Source organism: Sturnira hondurensis, unplaced genomic scaffold, assembly GCF_014824575.4.
Source record: "Sturnira hondurensis isolate 20B ecotype Veracruz unplaced genomic scaffold, ASM1482457v3 Scaffold0000867, whole genome shotgun sequence".
NCBI lineage: Eukaryota > Metazoa > Chordata > Mammalia > Chiroptera > Phyllostomidae > Sturnira > Sturnira hondurensis.
The window spans coordinates 1,951,351-1,977,172 of NW_028073498.1; the positions used below are offsets into that span (position 1 = coordinate 1,951,351).

Here is a 25,822-nt window from a genome sequence, read left to right on the forward strand (position 1 = left end):
GGGGGGGTCAGAGCCTGGAGTTGTCCAGCCAGAGCCCTGCGTGGTCTAGCTCAGGCCCCAACAGAAGTCTTGGGTCGCAGCTGCCCACGGGGCAGCCACAAGGACCTCAGCCATGAATGGCACGGAGGGCCCCAACTTTTATGTGCCCTTCTCCAACAAGACGGGCGTGGTGCGCAGCCCCTTCGAGTACCCGCAGTACTACCTGGCCGAGCCCTGGCAGTTCTCCATGCTGGCCGCCTACATGTTCCTGCTGATCGTGCTTGGCTTCCCCATCAACTTCCTCACGCTCTATGTCACAGTTCAGCACAAGAAGCTGCGCACACCCCTCAACTACATCCTGCTCAACCTGGCCGTCGCTGACCTCTTCATGGTCTTTGGAGGCTTCACCACCACCCTCTACACCTCTCTGCATGGATACTTCGTCTTCGGGCCCACAGGATGCAACCTGGAGGGCTTCTTTGCCACCCTGGGTGGTATGAGCTGTGGTGGGGGTGGGCAGGGAGCCCAGGAGCCAGGGGGTGTGGAAGTGTCTGGGGACGGCTCCAGGCTTGGCGATGGGGGTTGAGGCCTTCTCTCCTCTGTGGTCATTGGCATCATCCAAAGCTCTCACTTAACCAGTGAGCACCCGGTGATGATGAGCCGGGCTGCTATCTTGGGAGACCAGGCACTGGGCACTGTTCCTCTCACTTGAAGTGGCGAGAGGCGCCATTGCCTTGCCTTCCAGCAAGGAGACGGGATGAGAGAGGTCAGGAGGTGGGATGAGTGGAGGTCGCATCCCGGCAGGGGCAGAGCTGTGTTCCAGGTCCACATCCATGTGGCCCCAGGCCGTGTCTGGTTTCCCTCAGAGCAGATGTGCTGGGTCAGACCCATGCTGGGCACTGTGGGGACAGGGACAAGACAGATCCCCGCACTCAGAGTGCTCAGCTCACCTCGGGTCGCAGATTCCCGGTCCCCCATTCACTGGGCTTCACCCATGCTGGGCCACAGGCTCAGGCCCTTCCCAGCCCACTTCCAGCCTCTCTCTCAGGAATGAATGCTCTTTGCATTGAAAAGCTCATCCATTTCAAAAAACAAAACAAATCAAAACAAAAAACCTTCCCACAGAGAGGCATTAGACCTATGTAATCTCTAGCTTTGAAAGATGCTTTTAAATATTTCTTTGACTAGAAAACTGATGGGAGTGCTGTGGAGACAATAGATCCCATTTAGCAGATGAGAAAACTGAGGCGTAGAGAAGGGGTGACTCATCTAGGGATACGGCAGGGCAGTGCCCAAGGCCTGGGTCTCCTGGCTCAGGTCCAGGAACCTCCCCTTAGGACACTCAGGCACTCAGGCAAGCAGGGCAGGCCAGCTGGCAGGATTGCAAAGCCAGGGCGATGGCGAGAGCACTGCACCAGCCAGAGGGACCGCTCTGCTGCCTGTCTTCTCACCCTCACGTGCCCAGGTCACTGCCTCAGCCCCAGTCCCCAGCATCCTGGGCCATCACTGCATGTCACCTTCAGTGACGGCATATTGCTCTGTGTCAGGCCAGAAGGTGGGGGTGAGACGGAAGTGCCACATACAGGCAGACACTGCTCTGCAGCCTCAGTCCCCACGAACAACTCTTGTCCTGCAATAATTACCAGTGTCCCTTCCACTCTCAGAAATGGCCCAGTTTGGACGCTAAATTCTGTGACCACCCCTCCTGGGTGTCTGCAGTGGTGCGCAGCACAGATGTCTGAATTCTGTCTCTATTTCCTCACTCATTCTCTGAGCCAAAGACCATTCAGCTTCCTGGCTCCTAGGAGAGGGTCCCACATGTCCAGGGTATGCTGTTTCCCTAGAGGGAGAGGCCACTGATCCAGTGGGAGGGAAGGACTTCCAACTCCGGGTTTCCCCTGTCCCTACAGTGCCTTGAATAGCAACTCTGCCTGTTGCCCCATAAAGGACACATTCCCTTGTAAAAAGCCCCCACAGGGCTCCCAGTCCAGCCCTGACCCCTAATCTAATTTCTGTGTCCCTCACGAACCCAGAGCTCTAACTGAACTTCCTGAGAGCTACTCCACTGCCCCAGCCTGCTGGTCCCTCTGCCCTACACTGTCTACCTTCTTCTCAGTGTCTAAGCCTGCTCCACCCTGAGGCCTCACTCCAGGCTTGCCCCAGTTGCCTTCCTAGCTGCCCTCTCCCATATAGGAGGAGCGCTTCCACCTTAGACAGACAGTGGGGTCCATGCAAGCGGCATGCTGACCAACAGCTGACTGCCCTGCAGGTGAAATTGCCTTGTGGTCCTTGGTGGTCCTGGCCATCGAACGGTACGTGGTGGTATGCAAGCCCATGAGCAACTTCCGCTTCGGGGAGAATCACGCCATCATGGGGCTCGTCTGCACCTGGATCATGGCACTGGCCTGTGCCGCACCCCCACTAGCTGGCTGGTCCAGGTAATGGCACCAGGAAGAAGGGAAGGGTCTCTGGGGGTCTTCTTAAGGTCCACCAGCCAGGACTCAAACCTGGGGCTATCACGTTCCAGGCAGCAAGCTGGCAACTCTTCTGGGGTTGGAGTTTAGGGTGGGGGAAGAAAGGATCGGACCCTAATGTTGCTATAGAAGCTGGTCCCATCTCCTGAGTTCCCAAGGAGAATCCGAGATGCCCAACCCCTCACCTTGGCTATGCCCCTAATCCTCAACTAAGCCAGGGCCAGAGTTCAATCCTCTTTGGTCCAGTGCCCTATAGGCAGCTTCCTTCGACCTTGGGCCTCAGTACCTGAGGAGACTGAGCCTTCCTAGTGTAGGTGGTGACATTGGGGGACCCAGGTCCTGTGCATTCTGCAGGCCATCATCTCCAAGTGGAGCTGAGACAAGAGATGTGGAAAGAGGGGGGTAGTGGTTTGGGAAACGTGACTGGTGACTTTACGGGTTCCCAGAGGCCCCGTGTTTCCCTGCTTCCAGGAAATTCCTATTCTCTTCCCTTTCCTCCTCAGCCTCCCTGAGGTCGTTTTTCTGCCCCTTGCTAAATTCGAGGCCACCCACTCCAGCCTCTTTTCCTGTCTGCTCCAGTCTGGTCTAGTTACATCCGAGTAGGCCCAGCCAATGGACACGGCACATTTTCTGAGGTCGGTCCAACCTCACCATCCTCTAGAATCACTGAAACAGCCTAACTACATGCCTTAGAGGCTTCTTGTTTCCAGAAACTGTGCAAAGATCTCTTGGTTACCCTGTGTGCCCAGCTTTGGCCTAGAAAATACTCTTACCCTGTGGTTAGTGAGACCCCAGTTTGTACAAACTACCTCAAATGCAGAGCTTGGGAGCTTTTCCCTTCTCCCTACCAACCTCTGCCCTGCAGAGCCTGAGGCCTGGCCTCTGGCCACTAGGGTCTGGTGAAGAACTCCTGTGCAGGCCAGCAGTGCGTTTGTGCTGCCAGGTGAAAGATGGCATGAGAGGCGAGGTCATGTCCCGGTAACACAGCGAAACAAAGCAAACACACACACACACACACACACACACACACACCAACAAACAAACAATGCAACAACAGTGTTTTTACAAGGTGCATTCGAATCCCTTCTGTCAGTCGATTTGATCCTCACAGCCACACAGCCAAGCAGACATTTCATTATCCCCGTTTTACAGAGAGAGAAAGTGAGGCCCAGAGCGGGGCCAGCCACACGGCAGGTCACTCTGGTCAGGTGGGGCCCTTTCCCCAGTTCCTCACACGCGGGTCTCTGTCGTGCCCCCTCCTGTCCCGTTCCCCGCTGGCCCTCAGGTACATCCCAGAGGGCATGCAGTGCTCGTGTGGGATCGACTACTACACGCTCAAGCCTGAGGTCAACAACGAGTCCTTCGTCATCTACATGTTCGTGGTCCACTTCACCATCCCCATGATCATCATCTTCTTCTGCTATGGACAGCTGGTCTTCACCGTAAAGGAGGTATGGTCCTGGGCGGGGCACGAGGGCCACAGGTGTTGAGCGGCTAAAGCCCAGCACCGGGCCTGGAGTCGCTGTGGTCTGGACATCAGGCCCCGTGTCCCTGCAGGCGGCTGCCCAGCAGCAGGAGTCAGCCACCACCCAGAAGGCCGAGAAGGAAGTCACCCGCATGGTCATCATCATGGTCATCGCGTTCCTGATCTGTTGGCTGCCCTACGCCAGCGTGGCCTTCTACATCTTTACCCACCAGGGCTCCAACTTCGGCCCCATCTTCATGACCCTCCCGGCATTCTTTGCCAAGTCATCCTCCATCTACAACCCTGTCATCTACATCATGATGAACAAGCAGGTGCCAGGGGGCAGGGCGGGAGGGTCCAGGCCCCCCAAGTGGCAGGCACTGCCTGTGGAGGACGAGCCACATCTTTGACTGGGTCTCAGTCTTCTCATTTGCAAAACTGAACTGGAGAGTTTGTGTCCCCCAGGGTACCATAGTCATCTGGGAGAAATGCAGATTCCTGGGCCCCACCCAGGACTGCAGCTTGGGGTGGATCTAGGAACCTGCATTTCTAACAAGCCCTTCAGGGTACTTTGGGGCTGGCTCAAATAAGATGGTTCTGGAGGCATGCTTTAAAAGTCAAGTGGTCAAAGTTCCAAGCCTGAGTACAGGATGGTGCCAGTCCCCATGAAGGAGAAAAAAAGGTGAAAGGTCTTATTCTGAGGGATAGAGCAGTCCTTTACCATGGGCCAGTGGTCTCTGTACAGACTCCATGGTCCAGGGGAAGATGCGGTCTCCAGAGTCAGGCATAACGGAGTCAAATCCCAGCTGTGCTAGTTTCTAGCTGTGTGACCTTAAGCAAGTCATTTCCCTCCTTTGGGCTTCAGTTTTTCATCCAAAGAAAGGGCAAAATTCCTAACTCCTGAGTTAAATGAGATAATTTATAAATAGCCCTTGGCACCCAGGAGCCACCATAGAATGTCATGAGTGAAAAGCCCCCTTGGGTTTGGTCCCTGGCCTCACAGGGGTAGGGTCCCATGTGTTTAGTAAGTTTTCTCCAGAGGGCCAGATGTGACGTAGGAGTGAAGGCTGTGAGGGCTGGAGCGGGAAGGGGCTGGAGGCACACCTTGCCAGCCACCCCGTTTGTTACCCACGCTTTGAGTGAACCCTGACCCTGCTCACACCCCTTGCCTTCCAGTTCCGGAACTGCATGCTCACCACCCTGTGCTGCGGCAAGAACCCACTGGGTGACGACGAAGCATCCACCACGGCCTCCAAGACGGAGACCAGCCAGGTGGCACCAGCCTAAGCCCTGCCGGGGACTCTGCTGCCGACTGTAGGAGTCTCCTGTCCCCCAACACCCACCCCCAGCAACAGCTGCCCACCAGGAGCCGTGCCTGTCACAATCAGGTCTCACAGGTCTCCATGAGTTGTTTTTTTAAAAGAATTAATGAGAGAAAAACAAGGCTCCCCACCCAACAGGGACGGCTCAGTCTGGAGTCCTGAGTTCTCGGGGGCCGGTGGGATCTGTACCCCTCCTCCCCCCAACTCATTCTCAGGAACAGAAGAATTCTTCTTGCTGTCTGGAAAAGTGTCCCGGCTTAGGGATAAGTATCTAGCACAGAGTGGGGCACACAGTAGGTGCTTAATAAATGCTAGATGGAGGGAGGAAGGAATGAATGGAGGAATGAATGAAGAGATGAGTGGGCAAGGAGAGCACGTTGTCTTCTCAAAACCACCTCAGCAGCAGCAGCCCCTTGGCTGATGACCTTGAGTGATTGTTTTCCCCCTGGGCCTCACTTTCTTTCCTTGTAAAATGGGAACCCCCCCCATAAATAAATAAATAAGTAACACGGGAATCCCAGTCCTCGGTCCCGCCATACATGGCTGCTGTGAAGATGAGATGAGATGTGTGTGTGTGCCTGTGTATTAGAGTACTTTGTAAATGGTAAGGAGCTGTACAGATTGCAGTTAATATTATGAACAATATCACCTATTAATATAATTAATAAATTACGATGATCATCTCTTCTTGATAGCGACCGTTTTGAGAGTGGACATGCCCTGACTATCCAGCCTCAAAAGGCATTTTAGAAAGTAGCCAGGAGTCCAGGCCAGACCAGGCCTAGGGGTTGGGCCACAGGGTGGGAGAGTTGAGTGAATACGGAATGCAGCCATCCGGCCTGAAAAACTACCATCAGACTGGACTCTGGGGCCAAGGCCCAGGGTTTAACCTCTGGCCTGGAACCCCAGACCAGTGCCCCCCCTTCCCAGTGCTGCTTGTGAAGAGACAGGCCTTTCTCTCGTCTTCTGGAAACCACAGGCTTGCCTACCCAGCGCTCAGGCCATGGCTTGCCTGGGCCAGCATGGAGCTTCCAGAAGCTATGCTCGCCTGCCCACATTTATTTATTTTTTTTAAATATTTTATTTATTTATTTATCTTTAGAGGGGAAGGAGAGAGGGAGAGAAACATCAATGTATGGTTGCCTTTCGTACGTCCCCTGCTGGGAGTTGGCCTGCAGGGAACTGGCCTGCAACCCAGGCATGTGCCCTGACTGGGAATTGAACCACGATCCTCTGGTTTGCAGGCCCGCACTCAGTCCACTGAGCTACACCAGCCAGGGCCGCCTGCCCACATTTAATAAAGAGCCAAGTCTCCAATGTCCCCCTTGTCTTGAAGAGCTTAGGAACAAAGCGCAGGAGATTCGGTGGAGCCCACCTTCCCTGGGGATGTTCAAGGGTCCCAGACTCCAACTCACTCGCTGGCTGAGCCCATCGTTAGCAGCTTCTGTCCGTTCTCCATTCTGGAGGGGTCTTGCCACGAAGCTGGCTGGAACTCTGGGTCATCAGAATTGAACAGCCTCAGTAGCTGCCCCTCCTTCTTCACATAATCAAAGCTCTAGGTCTCCCCAGCCCTGCCCGGAGACTAAGGTAAAACGGGACATTAAAAAAGCTCAACTCCTCTACTCGGTGTCTGTGGGGGTGGTTTTTGTCACTCTCAAGCACTTTGTCTGCAGGATGGATTGAAACTGGGCAGCCCCACCTGGCCCCTGTCCTGGGATGCCTGAATTGCACGGTCCGCCTCCTGAGGGTGCAGGGTGGAGAGAGCCAGCCTGGGATGGGAAAAGTCCCAACTTCAATGTCACAGATACCCAGGTGACCTGTGAAACTACAAGCAAATATTCTCACCTCTCTGAGCCCCCTTATCTGCAAAAGAGAATCTGAAACAGACCCTGAGGGGGTTAAATGAGATAGCAGGCAACTGGCCAGTCTCTTCCTGGCATACAGCTGACAGTGGGAGACTTTTGGCATTACTGGGGCCTCGGCTCAGAGCTGGCCTCACTGGGCACCCCATCTGCAAGGGAAAGGGATGGAGAGTTGCCCTCATCCTCCAGGGGGGAAGAGACAGCAGGAGCCTGAGATGGAAGGTCCTTAGTGCCTCAGCAGGGCTGGGAGCAGGCGATAGCTCAGATCTCCATCCTTGCCCATCTCAACTCTGCCCCCCTGGATGATGTCAGTCAGGATTCCTTTGGTTGCAAGTGACAGGAAGTTCCCTTTAGGTCTGAAACTAAAGGGAAAAGTTATTGGTTCCCATAAATGAAAAGCCCAGGGCTTTAGGAACAGCTGGAGACCGGTGCTCAGATGATGTTCTCGGGCTTCTCCGCCTCTTCCGGTTACACTTTCCTCTGTGCGGGCTTCACGCACAGGCTGCTTCCACGGGTGGCAGAAGTGGCCACAGTTGTTCCAGGCTCAGCAAGCCCTGCCAAGAGTGGGCTTCTCTTTCCCCTCAGTTCCAGGTAGGGCTCTCAGTGGCCAGGCCTGGGTCACCTGATTGCCCTTGCCCCCCAGTATTACCCCCACATGAACCAGATGGTCTGAGAGAGGGGACAGAAGGCGCCCTAAGGAAATCCGGGGGTGTCGTGGGAGGGTGGTGGGAGGAAGCAGGGTGGGCAGAGCCAGCAGTAGCCCGGACAGGATGGACTCTAAGTTGCCAGTGTTTGGCCAGCCCAGGCCTCCCTCCCACACTGGGCCACAAGGAAGAAGGTTCCCAGAGTTGGTCCCGAAGGTCACTCTCCTTTTCAGGGGCTGCGTTGGGCCAGGCATGGCAGTGGGAGAGACAGTGACAGTTCAGCTGCCCTGCCTTGCAGGCAGCCCTGTCCCCTTAGTCCCCCACCACAGTTTACTTATTCTGAAGACTGATATGTTTGTCTTAGCCTCACATCCAGAGGGAAGAAAATTACTCCAAAACCAGCACATTCTGTGGTTTTTCCTGGTAGAAGGGAAAGCCTCTTTCCTCCTTAATTTAGCACTGATGTGACAGCTGTGTATGGGGCACTTGCCATAAATGAAGGCGAAGAGCTGCTGACTTACCCTGAAATGAGGGTACCATCCACCTCACCTCTAGGCTCCTGGCAGCCAGAAGGTTTGTGGAACCCCTGTTGTGTGTAATCGTGTGTCCACTCAACCCAGTCCAAGGAAGCGGGTCCTAAGTCAGGATGTGCTGGGAACTCCAGGGATGGGTTGGAGGGACCAGGTCTCTGGGCCTGGACAGCCTCAGGGCCACAGAGCTCTCTCACCCTCAGTCTTGCTTCTGGGAGGAGATGGAACCCCACTCTACCCCTCAGGGCAGCAGGACCTGATGGCAGCCTTCCCTCCTTCCCCTCAGTGAAGACATGCACCCCTGACACCCCAAGTTTCCCTGAGGGAGATGGCGGGTGTCCTTTCTAGCTGTGTGACCTCCGACCAAGTTTTTGAACCTCGCTAGAGCCTCAGGCCTTCTCAGGTTTAAAGGAAAGAACCATGCCAGTTGGTAAAATTGTTTAAAGGGACTAATGAGATTCTTGCTACAAAAGATGCCGGGCACAGTAGACATTCAATAAATGTGAGTTCCCTTCCGAGAGATGTGAGCCAAGTTCAAAGGAACAGCCCCTGCGGTGGTCGAGATAGGCATTAAAGAGATTTCAGTAATGGAGGGAGTCTCAGAAAAAGGACAAGCAAAAGCTAACTGCCTTAATATTCATTCCCTTTCTTTCTTTTAGTAATAACACTCCCAAGTTCTAACTGGCACCTGACCAGCCAGCACCAGACTGCATCTCCCAGCTTCCCTTGCACCAGTGGCATGACATTAAGGTCTGGCCAACAGAGTATAATCAGAAGTGATGTTTGCATTCCCTGGGTTTTGCATGTCAGGTAGTGGAGGTGTCCACTTCTTTTCTTCCTTGCTGTCTGAAGGCAGGAATGTGGTCGTGATGACCAGAGCTGCAGCAGCTCTCTTGGATCACGAGGTAGAATCTATGGGCAGAGAACAGCAGAGCATCAAGAAAGGAGCTTGGGACTCCCAGCTTGCCTTACCAGCTCTGCACAACTTATTCTTGAAGAGTTTTGTGAGAAATGGTCACATGGTTTCTTGGTTAAGCCACTGTTACTTTGGAGGTGTAGCTGGTTTCTTAACTAATAGAGGTCTTTCAGATTGCAGCTCAGGATTCGGACTCAGGAAGATCAAGTGCAGGTCCTCTCTAAACTTTTGCTTCTTCATGTGTAAATAAAAGAGTGGATATAAAATATTAACACAGATATCAAACATGGCAGTTGCTACTATTTCTACCCTGCCCTCTCTGCATTTATTGACCTCAAGTCACAAATATCCTGATGCCGCAGAGGCTAGAGTTTCACAAAACAGATACCCTCTCCCCATTTTGGAAAGCTGAGAGCTGTAACCTCCCGACCTGTCAGAAAGTTCTTCTGCAGGTGGGTCCCGTTCAATGTTCCAAGACGGTGAAAATGTTTTGGACAAAACTGAAATTCCATCCAGGCCTCAGTAAAAGTCACCTCAGCCCACCATGCTGCCTTTCCTCTCCAGCAGGCTGATCCTCACGATTACCATTTTCCTGTAAAAAGGCAATCCTCTAGAAGAATTTTTAGATCGCGCAGCACATTTTAGAACTTCTTCCCTCCAAATGCAAACCTCTATCCTGGCACCGCCCAGGAGCCGGGTTTCAGATGAAGCTCGTGGGAATGTTTGTATTGCTGAGTCTTTTTCTATTCCTCAGTTCTTGGAAATGCCCCAGAGTGTGGTCAAAACTGCTGCCCCCATCTGTCCCAGCTTCCTTTGCGTCTTTGCTTCATATCCTCTCCAGCACTCAGACAGGCTGGGGGGCTCTGGCACCGGGGCCTCCGCAGCAGTGGGTGCTGAGCAGCTACTGTGCTGGGCACCAGCGGCACCACAAGACAGACACGGTGCTCATTCCCCCAACAGCACCCGCTCCCCGGCCACCAAGCTCAAAGGCTACTGAAGGAGACAAGTTAGGCAGAGCTGTAACTCGGGGTGCTGGAGGCTCCCAAACAGCAAGTCCAGGGGCTGCTGACAACCAGAGGAGGAACCCATCACCTCCTAGGGAGACAGGGAGGGCTTTTCCCAGGAAGTGACCTCTAATCTGAGGCCAAAAAAGCCTAGAGAAGATAGGTGGGAGCAAGGAAGGGTCTTCTAGGCAGAGTATATCAGCTTATGTGGCATGACAAACAGCTCCATAACTTCATGGCTTACAACAACACACCATGTATTATGGTTTGCGACTCCGTGGGTCAGCTGGACAGTTCTGCAGGCACAGACCAAGCTTGGTGGCTCTGCACTAGGCTCATTCAGGCACATGTGACTGACTGGAGCGTTGGCTGGCTGGCTGGCTGGCTGGCTGTTGGCTGGGTGATCGGGGTATGGGCCTCTCAGCATCCAGCAGGGTAGCCAGAGCTTGTTCACAATGGGATTAGCATAATGTCACTGCCACCACATGCTATTGGTCACCACAGATTTAAGGAGTTTGGGAAGACCTGCGAAGGTACATTGCAAATGAATATGGATATTGGCTGGGGTGGAAAACTGCGGTTATTTCTTCATCAGTCTAACCTATTGCACAGAGGAAACACAGGGGAATCACAGTGGGCGGAGCCCAGATCTCAGTACCTGGCCCATTCCAAGAGCAGCTGTGGCGGGTCTGTGGAGTTGTAGGGGCAACAAGGCTCCAAAAGCCAGGCCGAATGCTTACCTGGGAGGGGAGATACCATGATCATGAAGGTGGTTTTCCCAGGGCTTATCCATTGCTCTTGGGGTGTGCCGACTCCTGCGATTTCTCCAAATGTGGGAGGCTCGACTGCCTAATTTGTGGACTGTGTTTGCTCTCTCCCCTCTTTAAAAAAGGAAGCCAGACTGAAGAGGTCAGACTTTCAATCCTAGGCAGGGGGGAGCCATGACGTGTACTAACCAGGAGAGTGATTCCTGATTTCACTTTAGAATACTTTGATGCCCTCTGCCTCCCTCAATCCAGACCTCTGGCCACAGACAGTCCCCTGGGAAAACTCCAAAAATAGACTATGGAGAGAAAAGTTTAAATCCGTTTAAACCTATCCCCTCTAAACTCTATGCCCTCCCTAGAAGTAATTTCTGCTATTACCTTGGTAGACATCCTTTCAGACCTTCTGTGCCTTCAACACACACACACGAGTTATGTCTTCTCAGAAGTGTAGAGTACATTTTTCTGACGTATTCTGGCTCATTCATTTTCACTGCTGTGTCCTCTCCCACTGTAGGAAGAGACCACCATTTGTTTGTCTGCTTTCTTAATGAGCATTGACGTTGTTCTGAAGTTTTGCTAAGATTGCCGTAGGCATCCTTGGACGTCAGCGCAAGGGTTCCTCTGAGGTATACCTGGAGTGACCTGGGTCGGGTATGGCATGCGTCCATCTTTGGCTGTGTTGGACGTTACTGAATTGCTTTCTAAAGCGGCTCCCGATTTACCCTCCTACTGGGTATGCATTTCTTCATGTCCTGGGCACTCGGTATTGATAGGCAGTGAGATATTTGTCATCCTACTGGGTGTGAAGTACAGCCTCATCCTTGTTGTAAGCCACCGCGCTGTTCGAAATGGCTGCAGAGTTCCCCACAGCCAAAGTAAGGGAGTCATTTAGCCAGGCCCCAAGTGATTCACTTGGAAGTTAGTTTTATTTCACTTTCTTTTCCTAAGTAATGCACTTCTAGGGCAGAGGAGTGGAGTTGCTGGGCTCAAGGGAAAGCCTTTTCAAAGTAGGCTGCCTCCCAGCTCACACCACGGGCAGAGGCAGCGAGAACCTCTGCACCCAGCTCCCTGCCTCTTTGCCAACACTTCTTCACGTTCTGTCATTTTTATGGGGAAGTAACAGCTCGTTGTTGTTTCCATTTGAATTTTCCTGAATGTCAAGGAGGTTGAAGTTATTTTCCTGTGTTTATCAACCATTTTGGTGAATTGCCTATTTGTATTTTTTATCTATTTTTCCCATTGGCTATTGTCATTGTTTATGGAGACCTTTGCTAAGCAATTTTATTTTAAAATTGCTCTTTTATCCTTTCAAGATGACTTTCTTTAAAAACAAAACAAAAAGCCCTGGCTTTGTTGCTCAGTTGGCTGGAGCATCAACCCATACACCAGAAGGCTGCAGGTTCGATCCCTGGCTGGGTATGTACAGGAGGCAACCGATTTACGTTTCTCTCTCTCCCTCTCTCCTTTCTCTCTAAAGTCAATATATCTATATCTATATCTATATCTAAAGCTTAAAAAGAGAGGTGGCCACAGGTTGACCTACGGGTGACTGCTTCTGGCAAACCCCACTTCAGTCAGCCTCCAGCTGCCACTTCTTGAGAAACTGAGGCAAGCAGTGGCAAGGGTACAGGATCAGACAGTGGGGCCGTGGGATTGGAGGGCCTCGCCCCTACAACGCAGCTGTGCCCAATTCCCCATCAGCATCTCCAGCCCCTGGTAAGTAGAGGGTACACGAGGGACCAAACAGCTCAGCCCCCATCATTTCACATGGAGACTGAGACCCAGAGAAGTCAAGTGACTCATCCAAGGTCACACTGGACTGGGTGACTTAGTTGGGGTGTCAGTGCCCCAGGTAGGGCCGTGTGCCCCAGGCCAGCCCTCCCATCCCAATCAGCAGCTCAGCCCTCCCGGCCCAATCAGGGACTAATTGGAGTCATGGGGCCAGGCCACTGGGATATAAGACGAGCGGCTGGGCCTGGCAGGCACGTTTACATCTGTGTCCTCCAGTGTAATGGCTCCCGGGAGCGTGGCCTCCAGCGACACCTCGACCTCCTCAGCCTCCCTAACCTCCGTGAGCTCCACGTCAGAGTGGTCTGGGACTGGAAAGCCAGGTGAGCAAAGGGAGGCGGCTTCTCCTCCATGCCTGCAAACCCATCCCCCGGGTGTCTGGCACCCTTCCCCCTCCCAGCCTCTCCTTCCCCAGCCTGGCCCTGGCACCCATCCTAGAGGCTGTTGAGTTCTACTGCCTGTTTGGCAGGTGCCAGAAGTGGCAGGAGCCAGGCAGGACCTGAGAGCTGAGGGTGGCCGGCTCAGAGAAAGACGGCAGAGCAGGCCTCCCCAGCTGGGGCCCATTTCCTCTCAGGGGAGGGCTGGGTGCCCAGCTGCAGCTTCGAGGCAGCTAGTTGAAGGGACTAGAGCAACAAGTGTTTGATACAGGGTTGGGCTTTGGATTTAGGGCCGTATCCCAACTTTTAATAAACGAATAACACCTCGGGGTTTCTCAGGTTATGGAGGTCACTGCAACAAACAAACAAACAAACCCAGTTCCTTCCCTAAAGGAGCTCCCAGTTTGATGGGCAAGCCTGCCACATTAATAGGTGCCATTTAATGATGCGGCGGGAACCCAGAGGGCTGTAGAAGCTCAGAGGGGTCGCCTAACCCATTCTGGGAGGTCAAGGAAGGTTTCCTGAAGGAGGTGACCCCTTCAAAAAGGATAAACCTCACCCACAGGAAAGAGGGTGAGGCAGGGGAGTCTCCGAGTATTTGCAAAGGCCCCGTTGGAGGAGGGGAGCGGGTTCCTGGTGCCTCAGGAACGCAGGACAGAGCTACTCACTCTGGCTTGGGAAGTCAGTGCTGTTTGAGCCTTGAAGGATGAATGAAAGCGGCCTGGCTGGCTGAGGAGACAGAAGGAACAGCATGGGCAAAGGCCCAGGGCCGGTAGGGCTGGTGGAGCATTTGGGGAGTTGCAAGTCTTCCTCTGGCTGGAGGCAGAGTTGGGGAGAACACTGGTGAGAGCAGGGCAGGACCAATCAGACTGGGCTTCCCTGGGCTGTGGTCTGGTGCATAGGTGTTTATACTGAAGGTAAGGTGGGGGTGGGGGTGTGAGATACAGTGAGGAGAATGGAGTAGAAGAGAAGAGAAGCAGCAGGGAGCAGGCTGGGGCCCTGGGGATGGAGAGGAGAGGCCAGAATGGAGAGAGAGAAGCCTAGGGAGAGGAGAGGAGTGGAGTGGGTGTGGTGGTGAAGGGGAGGGGAGGTGCAGGGTGTCCCCTGGGTTCTTGCTCGGGTGTCTGGGTGGGTAAAGGGGGAGGTGCCATTCCTGGGAGGGAAAAGTCAGAGGGCAGGTGTGGGGGAGGTGTGAGTTCTGTTCTGGACATCCCGCTGTTGAATAACTGCTGAATGAGGAGCTGCAGCTAGCTGGAGGATCTGGGGAGGGAGGAGACTTGGGGGTGGCTTCCCGGGACAGGGCATGGTTTGGGGAGGCAGGGGCGTTCACTAAGGTGCCAGCCCAGGCCTAGGGCCCTTCTGGAAACCCTCTGACACTGCAGCTGGGTGGGCTCAGACCTTCATAGAGGCCACCCCACCACACAGAGGGGAAGACTGAAGTCCAGAGGGAAGGACAAAGCTCCCGAGGCCCTGAGGGTGCCTGACCTGGGACTCCACCGGGCCATAGGCCACGGCTCCAACACGAACATTCCCACACACTATGCTCTTCCCGGCCAGGAGGCAGCAATGGTCCAACCGGATTATGTCTCCAGTTTTGCTCAAGATCTAGAGCTTTGGGGTGTTTTTTCTACTTTAAAACATGTGTGTGGTTTTTTTACTTTTTGTTTTTATTTTTATTAAATATTGAATTGATAGAGAAAATAGTACAACTCGTGTATAAGTTGTAATCAAACGAGAATTAACACCTGTGTACCCACCACCCAGCCTAGTGCTGCCCCCACTTTAAATCGTAAAGGACACCATTTCGCTTCTTGCAAATTCTTTCTCCATGTTCTCCATTAACCAGAAATAACCACTATTTTGCTTTTGTTTATAGTTTAACGTTTATGTAGATATCAATAAATAATATTTTAATTTAGCATTTTAAAACTTCATCTTAAATGTGATTATTCTGTATTTTACTTGCTTTTTAAAAATCTTTTAAAAATATATTTTATTGATTATGCCATTACAGTTGTCCCATTCCCCCCCTTCACTCCCCTCCACCCTGCACACCCCTTCCCCACCACTCCCCCCCTTTTGTTCATATCCATGTGTCACAAGTTCTTTAGATTCTATATTTCCCCTACTATTCTTGCCCTCCCCCCTTTCTATTTTCTACCTACTTCTATGCTATTTTCTGTACCTGCTCCCCCCTTCTCCTCCTCCCACTCCCCTGTTGCTAACCCTCCATGTGTTCTTCATTTCTATGGTTCCACTCCTGATCTAGCTGTCCTCTTAGTTTGCTTTTGTTTTAGGTGTGGTTGTTAATAACTGTGAGTTTGCTGTCCTTTCACTGTTCATATTTTTTATCTTCTTTTTCTTATATAAGTCCCTTTAACATTTCATATAATAAGGGCTTGGTGATGATGAACTCCTTGAATTTGACCTTATTTGAGAAGCACTTTACCTGCCCTTCCATTCTAAATGAGAGCTTTGCAGGATAGAGCAATCTTGGATGTAGGTCTTTGGATTTCATGACTTGGAATACTTTTTTCCAGCCCCTTCTTGCCTGTAAGGTCTCTTTTGAGAAATCCACTGACAGTCTGATGGGTACTCCTTTGTAGGTGACTGTCCCCTTATCTCTTGCTGCTTCTAGGATTCTCTCCTTCATTTTAATCTTGGCTAATGTAATTATGATGTGCCTTGGTGTGTTCCTTCTTGGGTCCAACTTCTTTGGGACTCTCTGAGCTTCCTGGATTTCCTGGAAGTCTATTTCCTTTGCCAGACTGGGGAAGTTCTCCTTTATTATTTGTTCAAATAAGTTTTCCACTCGTGGCTGTTTCTTTCCCCCTTCTGGTACCCCTATAATCCGGATGTTGGAACGTTTAAAGATGTCCTGGAGGTTCCTAAGCCTCTCCTCATTTTTTTGAATTCTTGTTTCTTCCTTCTTTTCTGTTTGGTTGTTTCTTTCTTCCTTCTGGTCCACTCCCTTGATTTCAGTCCCAGTTTCCTTTCCATCACTATTGGTTTCCTGGACATCTCCCTTCATTTCAATCAGTTTAGCCTTCATATGTTCCTCTAATTTGTGGCTAAAATCAACCAATTCTGTGAGCATCCTGATCACCAGTGTTTCGAACTGTGCATCTGAAAGGCTGGCTATTTCTTGGTCACTTAGAATTATAGACTCTGGGGCTTTGAGCTGTTCTTGAGTCATAATGTTTGGTCTGTTCGCACCCATTATGTATGAGGGGTGGAGCCTTAGGTGTTCACCAGGCCGGGTGACCCAGTCTGTGGGTTGTGACGCTGTACGTGGAGGCGGGGTCAGAGAGGGGGAAAAATAGCGCTTTGCTCCGCTCAGCTCTCTCCCAGAACTCCATCCCCTCTGCGGCTTCCCACAAGCAAATTGGGCCCCTCTGGTGCTGGTTCCCAGGTGTGTGGGCCCCTGTACTCTCCGGGACCCTGTGGATCTCTCCAAGGAAATTTCTGTGAGCCTGGAAGCCTCTCCCAGCCCCTCGACCCTGAGAAAGTCTTTCTAGTTGGTGCTTTCAGGCTCTAATTCCCGTCGATGGGGCCCTAGCCTGAGTGGTCTGTCTCACTGTTTGCTCCTTTGCTTGGTTTATCTGCATGAGAATGTGTGACCACAGTCAGCTGTCCACCCATCGCTACCCCACACCTGGGATCCACTAACCACCTCTGCTTCCACTCCTGGGTTGGTCAGACCGAACGATCTTCCCAGCCCGACCCACTCTGCCACTGACTCTGCCACCAACCCCCCCACCCCCCCACCCCCGGTCTGGCTGAGTGGTTTGTTGTTGTCGGACTTCTGTACCATTCAATTTTCACTGTTTTGGCTGCGTTTTTGTTTTTAAAACTTTGCTGTCTTTAAATTTAGTTGTGGGAGGGGACACAGTGTTTCCACCTATGCCTCCATCTTGACCAGAAGTCCTACTTGCTTTTTAAGAAAATTATTTTATTGTTGTTCAAGTACAGTTGTTTCCATTTCCCCCGCCACTTCCCCCTACCATAGCCCTCCCCAACTCCCTCCCCTGATCCCACTGCCCCCTGGGTTTTGTCTGTGTGTCCTGTATAGTTGTTCCTGAAAGTCCTTCTTTCCTTTCCCCCTATTATCCCCCCCGACCTCCCCTCTGGTTACTGTCAGATTGTTCTTAATTTCAATGTCTCTGGTTATATTTTGCTTGCTTGTTTGTTTTGTTGATTAGGTTCCACTTAAAGGTGAGATCATATGGTATTTCTCTTTCACTGCCTGGCTTATTTCACCTAGCGTAATGCTCTCCAGCTCCATCCAGGCTGCTGCAGAAGGCAGGAGCTCCTCCTTTCTCTCTGCTGCGTAGGAACTCGCAGAGGGTCTGCTGCTTCTTCTGCCCTACTTCTGCCACCCTGTTGGTTCTTCATACTAAAATGTGGTTTTTAGCCCTGGCTGGTGTAGCTCAGTGGATTGAGCATGGGCCTGCACCCACACTATTGCAGTTCGATTCCCAGTCAGGGCACATGCCTGGGTTGCAGGCCAGTTCCCAGCAGGGGACATATGAGAGGCAACCATACATTGATATTTCTCTCCCTCTCTCCTTCCCTTCCCCTCCAAAGATAAATAAATAAAATTTAAAAAAATAATTAAAAAAATAAAATGTGGTTTTTAAAAATATATATTTTAGCCAGTTGATCCCTTTTTGAATCTTTAATTTTTGTAAGTTGATCAGAAAGCAACATTTCTAATCACTGTACTTAAAGCAGGGTTTATATTTAAACCACTTTTATGTGCCTTATAGTGACTCACAACTTCTCACACTTCCTCCCAGCTCACCCCTCGATCCTATTCATTTTTGCAACTTTTTAAAATAAAAGCTTATTGAGATATCTCAATCATTTACATACCATACAATTTATTCATTTAAAGTGTACAATGGTTCTTAGTATGTACACAGTTTTGTATTCATTTCCACAGTTGATTTTAGAACATTTCCATCAGTTCAAAAGAAAACCTGCACCTATGAGCAGTCACCCCCATCCCCACCCCCATGCCCCCAACCCCTTGCAGTCACTGATCTACTTCCTGTTCTTACGATTTGCCCATTGAGACAGTCCATTTAAATGACATTACACATGATGCGACTTCTTGTGACTGACTTCTTTACTCAGCACAGTGTTTTCAGGGAAGCACTGTTTTCCTTCTCTTCGGCAGGTGATGCTCCGTTTCATTGCTGGCACGTTTTGTGCATCTGTTCATTAGTTTATGGGCATTTGCCTTGCTTCTGCTTTTGTGCTATTGTAAATGATGCCCCTGTGAACATTTGTGTAAAAATGTTTGTGTGGATGCATGTTTTCATTTTTCTTGGGTATAAATTTAGAAGTGGCATTCTTTCATAACTTTTTAAAAAATTGTTGTTCAGGTACAGTTTTCTGCCTTTTACCCCCATCCCAGCCCACCCCCTTAGTCCTCCCCACCTCCCTCCTGCTTCCACCCCTACCCCTTGTTTTTGTCCATGTGTCCTTTATACTTGTTTCTGAAAACCCTTCCCATTTTCCCCTGAAATTCCCTCCCCTCTCCCCTCTGGTCACTGTCAGCCTGTTCTCAATTTCAGTGTCTCTGGTTATATTTTGCTTGTTTGTTTGTTTTGTTGATTAGGTTCCTGTTAAAAGTGAGATCATATGGTATTTGTCTTTCACCACCTGGCTTATTTCACTTAGCATAATGCTCTCCAGTTCCATCCATGCCATCACAAAGGGTAGGAACTCCTTCTTTCTTTCTGCTGCATAGAATTCCATTGTGTAAATGTACCATAGTTTTTTTGATCCATTCATTTACTGATGCTTGCTTCCAGTAAATTGATGGTTGGCTGTTGTAATTGTGATGCTATGAACATTGGGGTGCATAGGTTCTTTTGGACTGGTGTTTCAGGGTTCTTAGGATATAGTCCTAGCAGTGGAATTGCTGGGTCAAAAGGCAGATCCATTTTTAGTTTTTCTTCCATAACTTTTTTTTTAATTTTTAATTTAATTTTATTTATTTATCTTTAGAGAAGAAGGGAAGGAGAGAAGGAGAGAAACATCAATGTATGGTTGCTTCTCGTGAGTCCCCTGCTGGGAACTGGCCTGCAACCCAGGCATGTGTCCTAACTGGGAATCGAACCGCGATCGTGTGGTTCGCAGGCCCAAGCTCAAGCCACTGAGCCACACCAGCCAGGGCTTCTTTCATAACTTTTTATAATGAAAATTTTCATATGCATACAAAAGCAGGGGGAGTGGTACAGTGACCCCCAGCCCCACCCCACCCTACCCTACCCCTTGCACCATCATCCAGCTTCACCAGTTACTAGTGTACGGCTGCTCTCATTTCAAGGCTACTCTCATTTCACGTACCAGGTTATTTCCATGCAAGTGCCAGAGCTATCATTTCATCTCTAAATACTAGCATGTATCTTTAAAAAATAAGAACCTCTAACAAAATAATTTCAATACCATTAGCATAGCTGAAACAATATCATCAAGTATTTCCAGTGGTCACATTTATCTTGTGGCCTTTTTCTCCCCCAGCTGGCTTGTTTAAATCATGTTCCAAGTTTGAACAAGGCCCCTACGTGGCATCTGGTCGGAAGTCTCCCCAGATTGCTCCTCTCTGGGGACATTCCCACTTTTTGTTTTCTAACTTATTTGTAAGCAAAACTGGGCTCAGGATCCTGGAGAGATCCTCACAGTCTGGCTGACTTCATCACCGTGGCCCTTTCACAAAGCCCCTGGGTTCCCCGTAACACCTCAACAATTTAGGATTTTTTAAAAAGATTTTATTTATTTTTAGAGAGAGGGGAAGAGAAGGAGAAAGAGGGGGAGAGAAGCATCAATGTGTTGCCTTTTGCATGCCCCCCACTGGGGACCTGGCCCAAAACCCAGACATGTGCCCTGACTGAGAATTAAACCAGTGAACCTTCGGTTCGCAATCCAGCGCTCAATCCACTGAGCCACACCAGCCAGGTTGGTTTTTGTTTTTTTTTAAAGCAATGTTTAATTCTTTCCATGAGCTTTCATGGAGTGCCTGGTGTGTACTAGTCCCACAGCAGGCACTAGGAGACAGTGGCTGGCCAAGCAGCGTGTCCAGCCCTCAGGGGCTCATAGGCACTGACTCAGTGTATATTTGATCTCCAGCGCCCATTTTCCACCTACCACGGGGCCTGGCCGTGCCTGCTGTGTGCTTCACGGGGCATGTTTGTGTGGTCTGTTGGGCCCAAGGGTGATTCGAGCTCTGGGCGATGTCCTGTTGTCCGTTCGCAGGCCCGAGCCATAGCGCTGTGAGAGTGCCGCACCGCCACCCGTCCGTGCTGCGCATGGTCCTGGAGGCGCTGCAGGCAGGGGAGCAGCGCCGGGGCACCTCGGTGATGGCCATCAAGGTCTATATCCTGCAGAAGTACCCTACAGTAGACGCCATCCGGCTCAAGTACCTGCTGAAGCGGGCCCTGAACACCGGCATGCAACGCGGCCTCCTGGTCAGGCCCACCAACTCCAAGGCCAAGGGGGCCACTGGCAGCTTCAAAGTGAGCATGTTGAGGGTGACTGGTCAGGGTGCTGCAGGGCAAGACTGAGCCAGGGTATAAAATTCAGTTCCATCTCTCTCCTCCTGGCCCCTCTATGCTAGTTCCCCTGCCAGAGGCCTGTCTCCCCTCTTCTCTCCTTGTTTTTCCTGTGTGTTCTTGGAGACACCACCTTTTCCAGGAAGGCTCATGTGTGTGTGCCTTGTCTGATCCCTCACGCAGCTGTGGTCACCCTGCTGTGTTCACCTTCATCCTCGTCAGATGTGTTCCCTTCTGCCGGTGACCCTTCCTAGAACTCCTCATCGCAGACAGGCAGTCCAACCTTGGGCTCTAGAAGGTCACAGGGCTTGGATTTACTACCCATGCTCTCTAGCTCCAAATCAGGGTTGTTACTGCCCTGAGCCACCATGTCCTCCTCTTTCAAAGGACAGGGTCCTAGAGGGGGTAAGATTTATCATAAAATTGAACCCCAGCATCACGACTGTCAGCTGCCACCAGGGAAATCTCAGGGACCCAGACATGGGTTCTGTCTTGTGTTGCTGTGCCCCAGTATGTAGCAGTTGCTCTGACAGTTGCCATAGAACATTGTGGAACATTCTCAATGTACTGTCTTCCTGTCCCTGTGGTAATCAGTGGCTGAGTACAGGAAGTCCCATCCTTGTTAACTCGTGGGCGTGGGTCAGAGCTTGGAGCCATGGCAAGGCCCAGGGCTCGGGTGGGGTGTGGAAGAGCAAGAGAGGGGTGCTGGGGGCATGGGTGGCTGGGTTATGTGCAGGGCCTGGGAACCAGTTAGGAAAGTGGGCTGCAGGGATGGGAGGCAAGAAAGGGGCCCTAGGATGCCCACAGAGTTAGGAATGCATGTGTGCTGAGAGCGGGGGTTGTTTCTGGTCTGGGTGGGAACTGGGGAGCCGTGAGGGCTTGGGGGTTGGGGAAACATCACCAGCAGTGGACTGTAGAAGGGCAGGGACCACCTTTTTCCAGGGACCCTTGCATGCTCATAACCTCCCTGATGGCTCCAGTGTAAAGATGGGGAGACTGCTGAGTTGCACAGCCAGAGAGGGCTGGAGGAAGCTCTGAACTCTGGGCTATGTCACCTTGAAGTCCATGTTCCATTAGTGGCCATCACGGGCAAGGCAGGGAGTTTGAAGACGTGGAAGTGTGAGGTAGGGCCAGCTTTGTGGGGGAGAGGAAGTTAGGGTCAGAGCCACAGTCCATGGGAAGGTGTGGGCAGGGAGAATGCCGAAGGTTCATATCTTAGCCTCTCAGAGGATGGGGTCAGGGCTCACAGTGTGCACTATCAGCTCCCAGAAAACAGCTTTGGCACTTCCAGATGCAGGGGTGGGGGTGGGGGGAGTGTGCCTGTGGGATTCAACCCTCAATCCCACCCCATTCTCTCCTCTGCCAGTTAGTTCCCAAGCACACAAAAAAAATCAAGCCCAGGAAGACACCTACCATGTCAGCCCCAAGGAGACCTGCTGAGGCCAAGAAGGAAGCCCCCAAGAAAGGTGGCCAGACCAAGGACGGAGAGGCAAGAGTGGGCAAGGCCAGGAAGGTCCCCCAACAGCCAGACAAGGCCACAAAGGCCCCTCCTGGTGCCCCCAGGCCCCGCGGGAAGTCAAAGGTTAAAGGCAGAAAGAACAGCCCAGGTAGGTATGTGAAGAGGTGAGAGGAGGGCATGGGCAGCCACTGGATATGAGGATGGGGGCGCAGCTCTGGTGGGGAGATTTCCTGTCTGGTAAATGTGCCCTAAGCTTTAGCCTTGACCTGGACAGGCAGAACTCATGGAAACTGGTGTGGGGTAGGGGTGAGGAGCCTGACTCCTCTCTGAGAGAGGCCAGGGAAGGCTTTTTGGAGCAGGTATTTTAGGCAGAAGAGCAGCTTATGCAAAAGCTTGGAGGCATGGAGAAGGTGAAGTTTTTGAGGCAGTGAAAATAGTTCTGTGTGCAATGAAGGCGGGGAGCTGGGGCAGGCAGCGGCTCGGGGAGGCTGGGAAGGGCACCCCGGAGTCTGGGCTTTATCTAGAGAACAATGAGAAGACACAGAAGGACTCTGAACAGGGGAGCGCTAGGGTCTGAGGTATTTTTTAAGAAGATGGGCTATAAAGTAGAGGCTGATAAGCCTGTTGGGGGCCTTTGTTGTGGTGTTAGGGTGGGTGCCAAGCAGGGGGTTCACGCTGGTACTTGGCTCAGAGTGAAGGAGTTAATGGTCCAGTTAATTCTCCAACAATTCACGAGGGATATACTATTATTTCCAGTTTACAAGTTAGGGCAACCAGGCTGAGGCTAAACCCCTTGCCCCAGGTCAGTAAGTGCCAGATGAAGACTAGGGCCCAGCAGGACTAGGGCTTCGCCCCGAACCCTCCTGCCCAGCAGCAGCTCCTTCGGAAAGGGGTCCTTCCCACATACCCTCCCCACTTTCCAGCAGATGACAAGGCTCACAGGAAAACCAAAGCTGGGACTCAGAGTTCAGAACCCATGGTCGCCAAGGTAGGTGCCTGTGTGATTTCCCTGGTCTGGGTCTCCACCTTGCAGAGGCCAAAGCTTCGGTCTCCTCCCCACAGCCCCTGAAAGGTCAGCTGGGAAAGGGACTCATTTATTCCCCTACACAGCACAGCTTCTCCCCCTCTCTGGCCCTCCAGCGCCCTGAAGATCACTGTCCCTGTTTTATAGTTAGGGGACTGAGGCTGAGAGAGGTGAGGTCACTTGTCCAAAGCTACCCAGAGCTGGGATTTCAACCTCATATTCCTGGGCTCTGATCTATGTGCCCCGCCCCACCCAGCTTTGTTGCCTTGCTCCTTGATTTGCTTTCTTACAGGACAAGAACGGTGCAGTTTTCCCAGCCAAAAAGAAGACTGGGAGCATGGTCCCTAAAGAGGCAGCTGCCCAGGGGGCCGGGCAAAGGCCGAAAGCCAAGGCTGCTGCTGCTCCTCCTCCTAAGGACGGTGTGTCCAAGACCGTACCTGCACCACTGGCCAGAAAGACAGAAGTCCCCAAGGGCCCAGGAAGGCCTGGCATGCCCACCAAGGCCTTGTCATCCAATGGGACCAGTAAAAAGACAGAAGCTAAGAGCTAGAGGGAAGGTGGAAAGAGACTTAAGATTCTGTTGGAATTTTTATTTGCCTCAAAACCACTATATTTATTTCACTGTAACCTATTTATCAATAAAGAATATTTTTCCTCTCACAAATTGGTGTGGAAGGAGGCTGAGGCCAGACAGGAGTTCCTGCCCTGGTGGAGACAGATTGAATGATGTAAAAGGCTGGAGCAGGGATCTGAGATCACAGCAAAGTTGTTTAACACAGCCTGAGATCTAGGACTACTTCCTGGAGGAGGCGGCTTTTGGTCTTAAAGGATGAGCGAGAGTTGCCAGAGAGATGAGAGGAAGAGCATTCCAGGAAGAAGGTCCCAGCATGTGCTGTGGTGAGAGGAGCATGGGGAAGAGGTGGCATGAGCCACTTGGGCCATGGGGGATAGGGCAGAAAGGTGTGGAAGGCAAAATAGAAAATGTAGACCCTCTCTCAGGCAGTGGGGAGCCAGGGAGCTTATAGGCAGGGGAAAGAATGGTGTGTGTGTCTAGGAAAGCCCTCTGACAGGGAGAGGAGAGAAGAGAGAAGCTGAGAGGAGTTAGAGACCCTTCAACAACTAGTTACTGAGCACCACTGTGGGCCCTGCTCTCTAACCAACAGAATGAGAAGGAAGTGTGAAGGCGCCAGGTGGGAACATGCTTGGCAAACTGAAGGAGCTGTGGGGAGGCCCATGCGGCTCCAGCCCAGTGAGGGAGGACAGTGATGAGATGCAAAGTGCAGGGTGTTTTAAAACGGTCTGTGACACTCTTCCCATGGAGAGGTGGAGCCTGTGTCCTTGCCCTTTGAACCTGGGCTCTGTGATTGCTCGACCAATAGAATACAGTGGAAAAGATGTTATGACAGTTTTGGGACCCAGGCCTTAGGAGATTGGCAGCTTCTACTCCCTGTGTGTTTTTAAAACTCCCATCCCCTGACTGCGTTCCCCTCTGGCAACCACCAGTTCGTTCTCTGTATCTCTGGGTCTGCTTCTGTTTTGTTTAGTCATTTTGGTTTTTTCTTTTAGATTCCACATGTAAGTGAAATCATGCAGTATTTATCTTTCTCTGATCCTCTAAGCCCATCCATGTTGTCATAAATGGTAAAATTTCATTCTATTTTATGGCAGAATAATATTCCACTGTATATATAGGCCACATCTTCTTCATCCTTTCGTCTGCCGATGAAGCCCTGCGTTGCTTCTGTGTCTTGGCTATTGTAAATAGTGCTGCATAGGGTGCATATGAGTGTATCTTATAGGATTAGTGTTTTTGTTTTCTTCAGATAACTATCACTTTTCTTCAGAGGTGAACTGCTGGATCATATGGCAGCTGTGTTTTTAAGTTTTTGAGGAATCACCATATTGTTTTCTATAGCGGCTGCAGCAATTTGCCATCCTGCCAACAGTGTGTGAGGGCTCCATTTTCTCCTCGCCGTCGCTCATCTGTTGTCTTGTCCACAATCACCATTCCCGCAAGTGTGAGTGATGGCTATCTCCTTGTGGTTTTAATTTGCATTTCCCTGATAGTCAATGATGTTTAGCATCTTTTTATATGTCTACTGCCTATCTCTATGACCTCTTTGGAGAAATATCTAGTCAGGTCCTCTGTCCCTTGGTTAATTGATTTGTTTCATTTTTTTGCAGGGAGTGTGTTAAGTTCTTTATATATTTTGAAAATTAACCCCTTACTGGATGTATCATTTGCAAATATCTTCTCCAGTTTAGTAGGTTTTCTTTATTGATGGTTTCTTTTTCTGTACAAAAACTTGTAATTTGATGTAAGTCCATTTATTTTTTCTGTTGTTGCCCTTGCCCAAGGTGACATACCCAAAGAGATATTGCTAAGAGAGACACCAAAGAGTTCACTGTGTGTTTTCTTCTAAGAGTTTTATAGTTTCACATCTTGCATTTAGGTCTTTAATTCATTTTGAGTTTATTTTTGTACAAGGTATAAAGAAGTGGTTCAATTTCATTTTTCACATGTATCTGTGAAGTTTTCCCAACAGTACTTATTGAAGAGAGTGTCTTTACTCCATTGTGTGTCTATTGTGTAACTGACCATATAGGCAAGGATTTATTTCTGTGCTCTCTATTCTATTTTATTGATCA

The 25,822-nt window shown here is 51.0% G+C and overlaps 2 protein-coding genes and 1 pseudogene across 3 annotated transcripts; all 3 read left to right on the plus strand.

Moving 5' to 3' along the window:
• Positions 1 to 5,932, plus strand: RHO (rhodopsin). Its single transcript, XM_037051045.1, has 5 exons — positions 1 to 473; positions 2,249 to 2,417; positions 3,739 to 3,904; positions 4,011 to 4,250; positions 5,095 to 5,932. The coding sequence occupies exons 1-5, from the start codon at positions 113 to 115 to the stop codon at positions 5,203 to 5,205; spliced, it is 1,047 nt and encodes a 348-aa protein (XP_036906940.1). The 5' UTR covers positions 1 to 112; the 3' UTR covers positions 5,206 to 5,932.
• A 1,881-nt stretch (positions 5,933 to 7,813) lies between these two features.
• H1-8 (H1.8 linker histone) lies at positions 7,814 to 23,232 on the plus strand. 2 transcript variants are annotated; one of them, XM_037051058.1, is made up of 5 exons: positions 7,814 to 9,086; positions 12,971 to 13,074; positions 20,395 to 20,654; positions 22,057 to 22,297; positions 23,073 to 23,232. In XM_037051058.1, the coding sequence occupies exons 1-5, from the start codon at positions 9,016 to 9,018 to the stop codon at positions 23,216 to 23,218; spliced, it is 822 nt and encodes a 273-aa protein (XP_036906953.1). In that variant the 5' UTR covers positions 7,814 to 9,015; the 3' UTR covers positions 23,219 to 23,232. The 2 variants fall into 2 exon arrangements, with proteins under 2 accessions (XP_036906953.1, XP_036906963.1); XM_037051068.1 differs by having other exon boundaries at positions 23,076 to 23,232.
• LOC118991008 (uncharacterized) lies at positions 10,929 to 11,077 on the plus strand (annotated as a pseudogene).
• Positions 23,233 to 25,822: the final 2,590 nt, after the last annotated feature.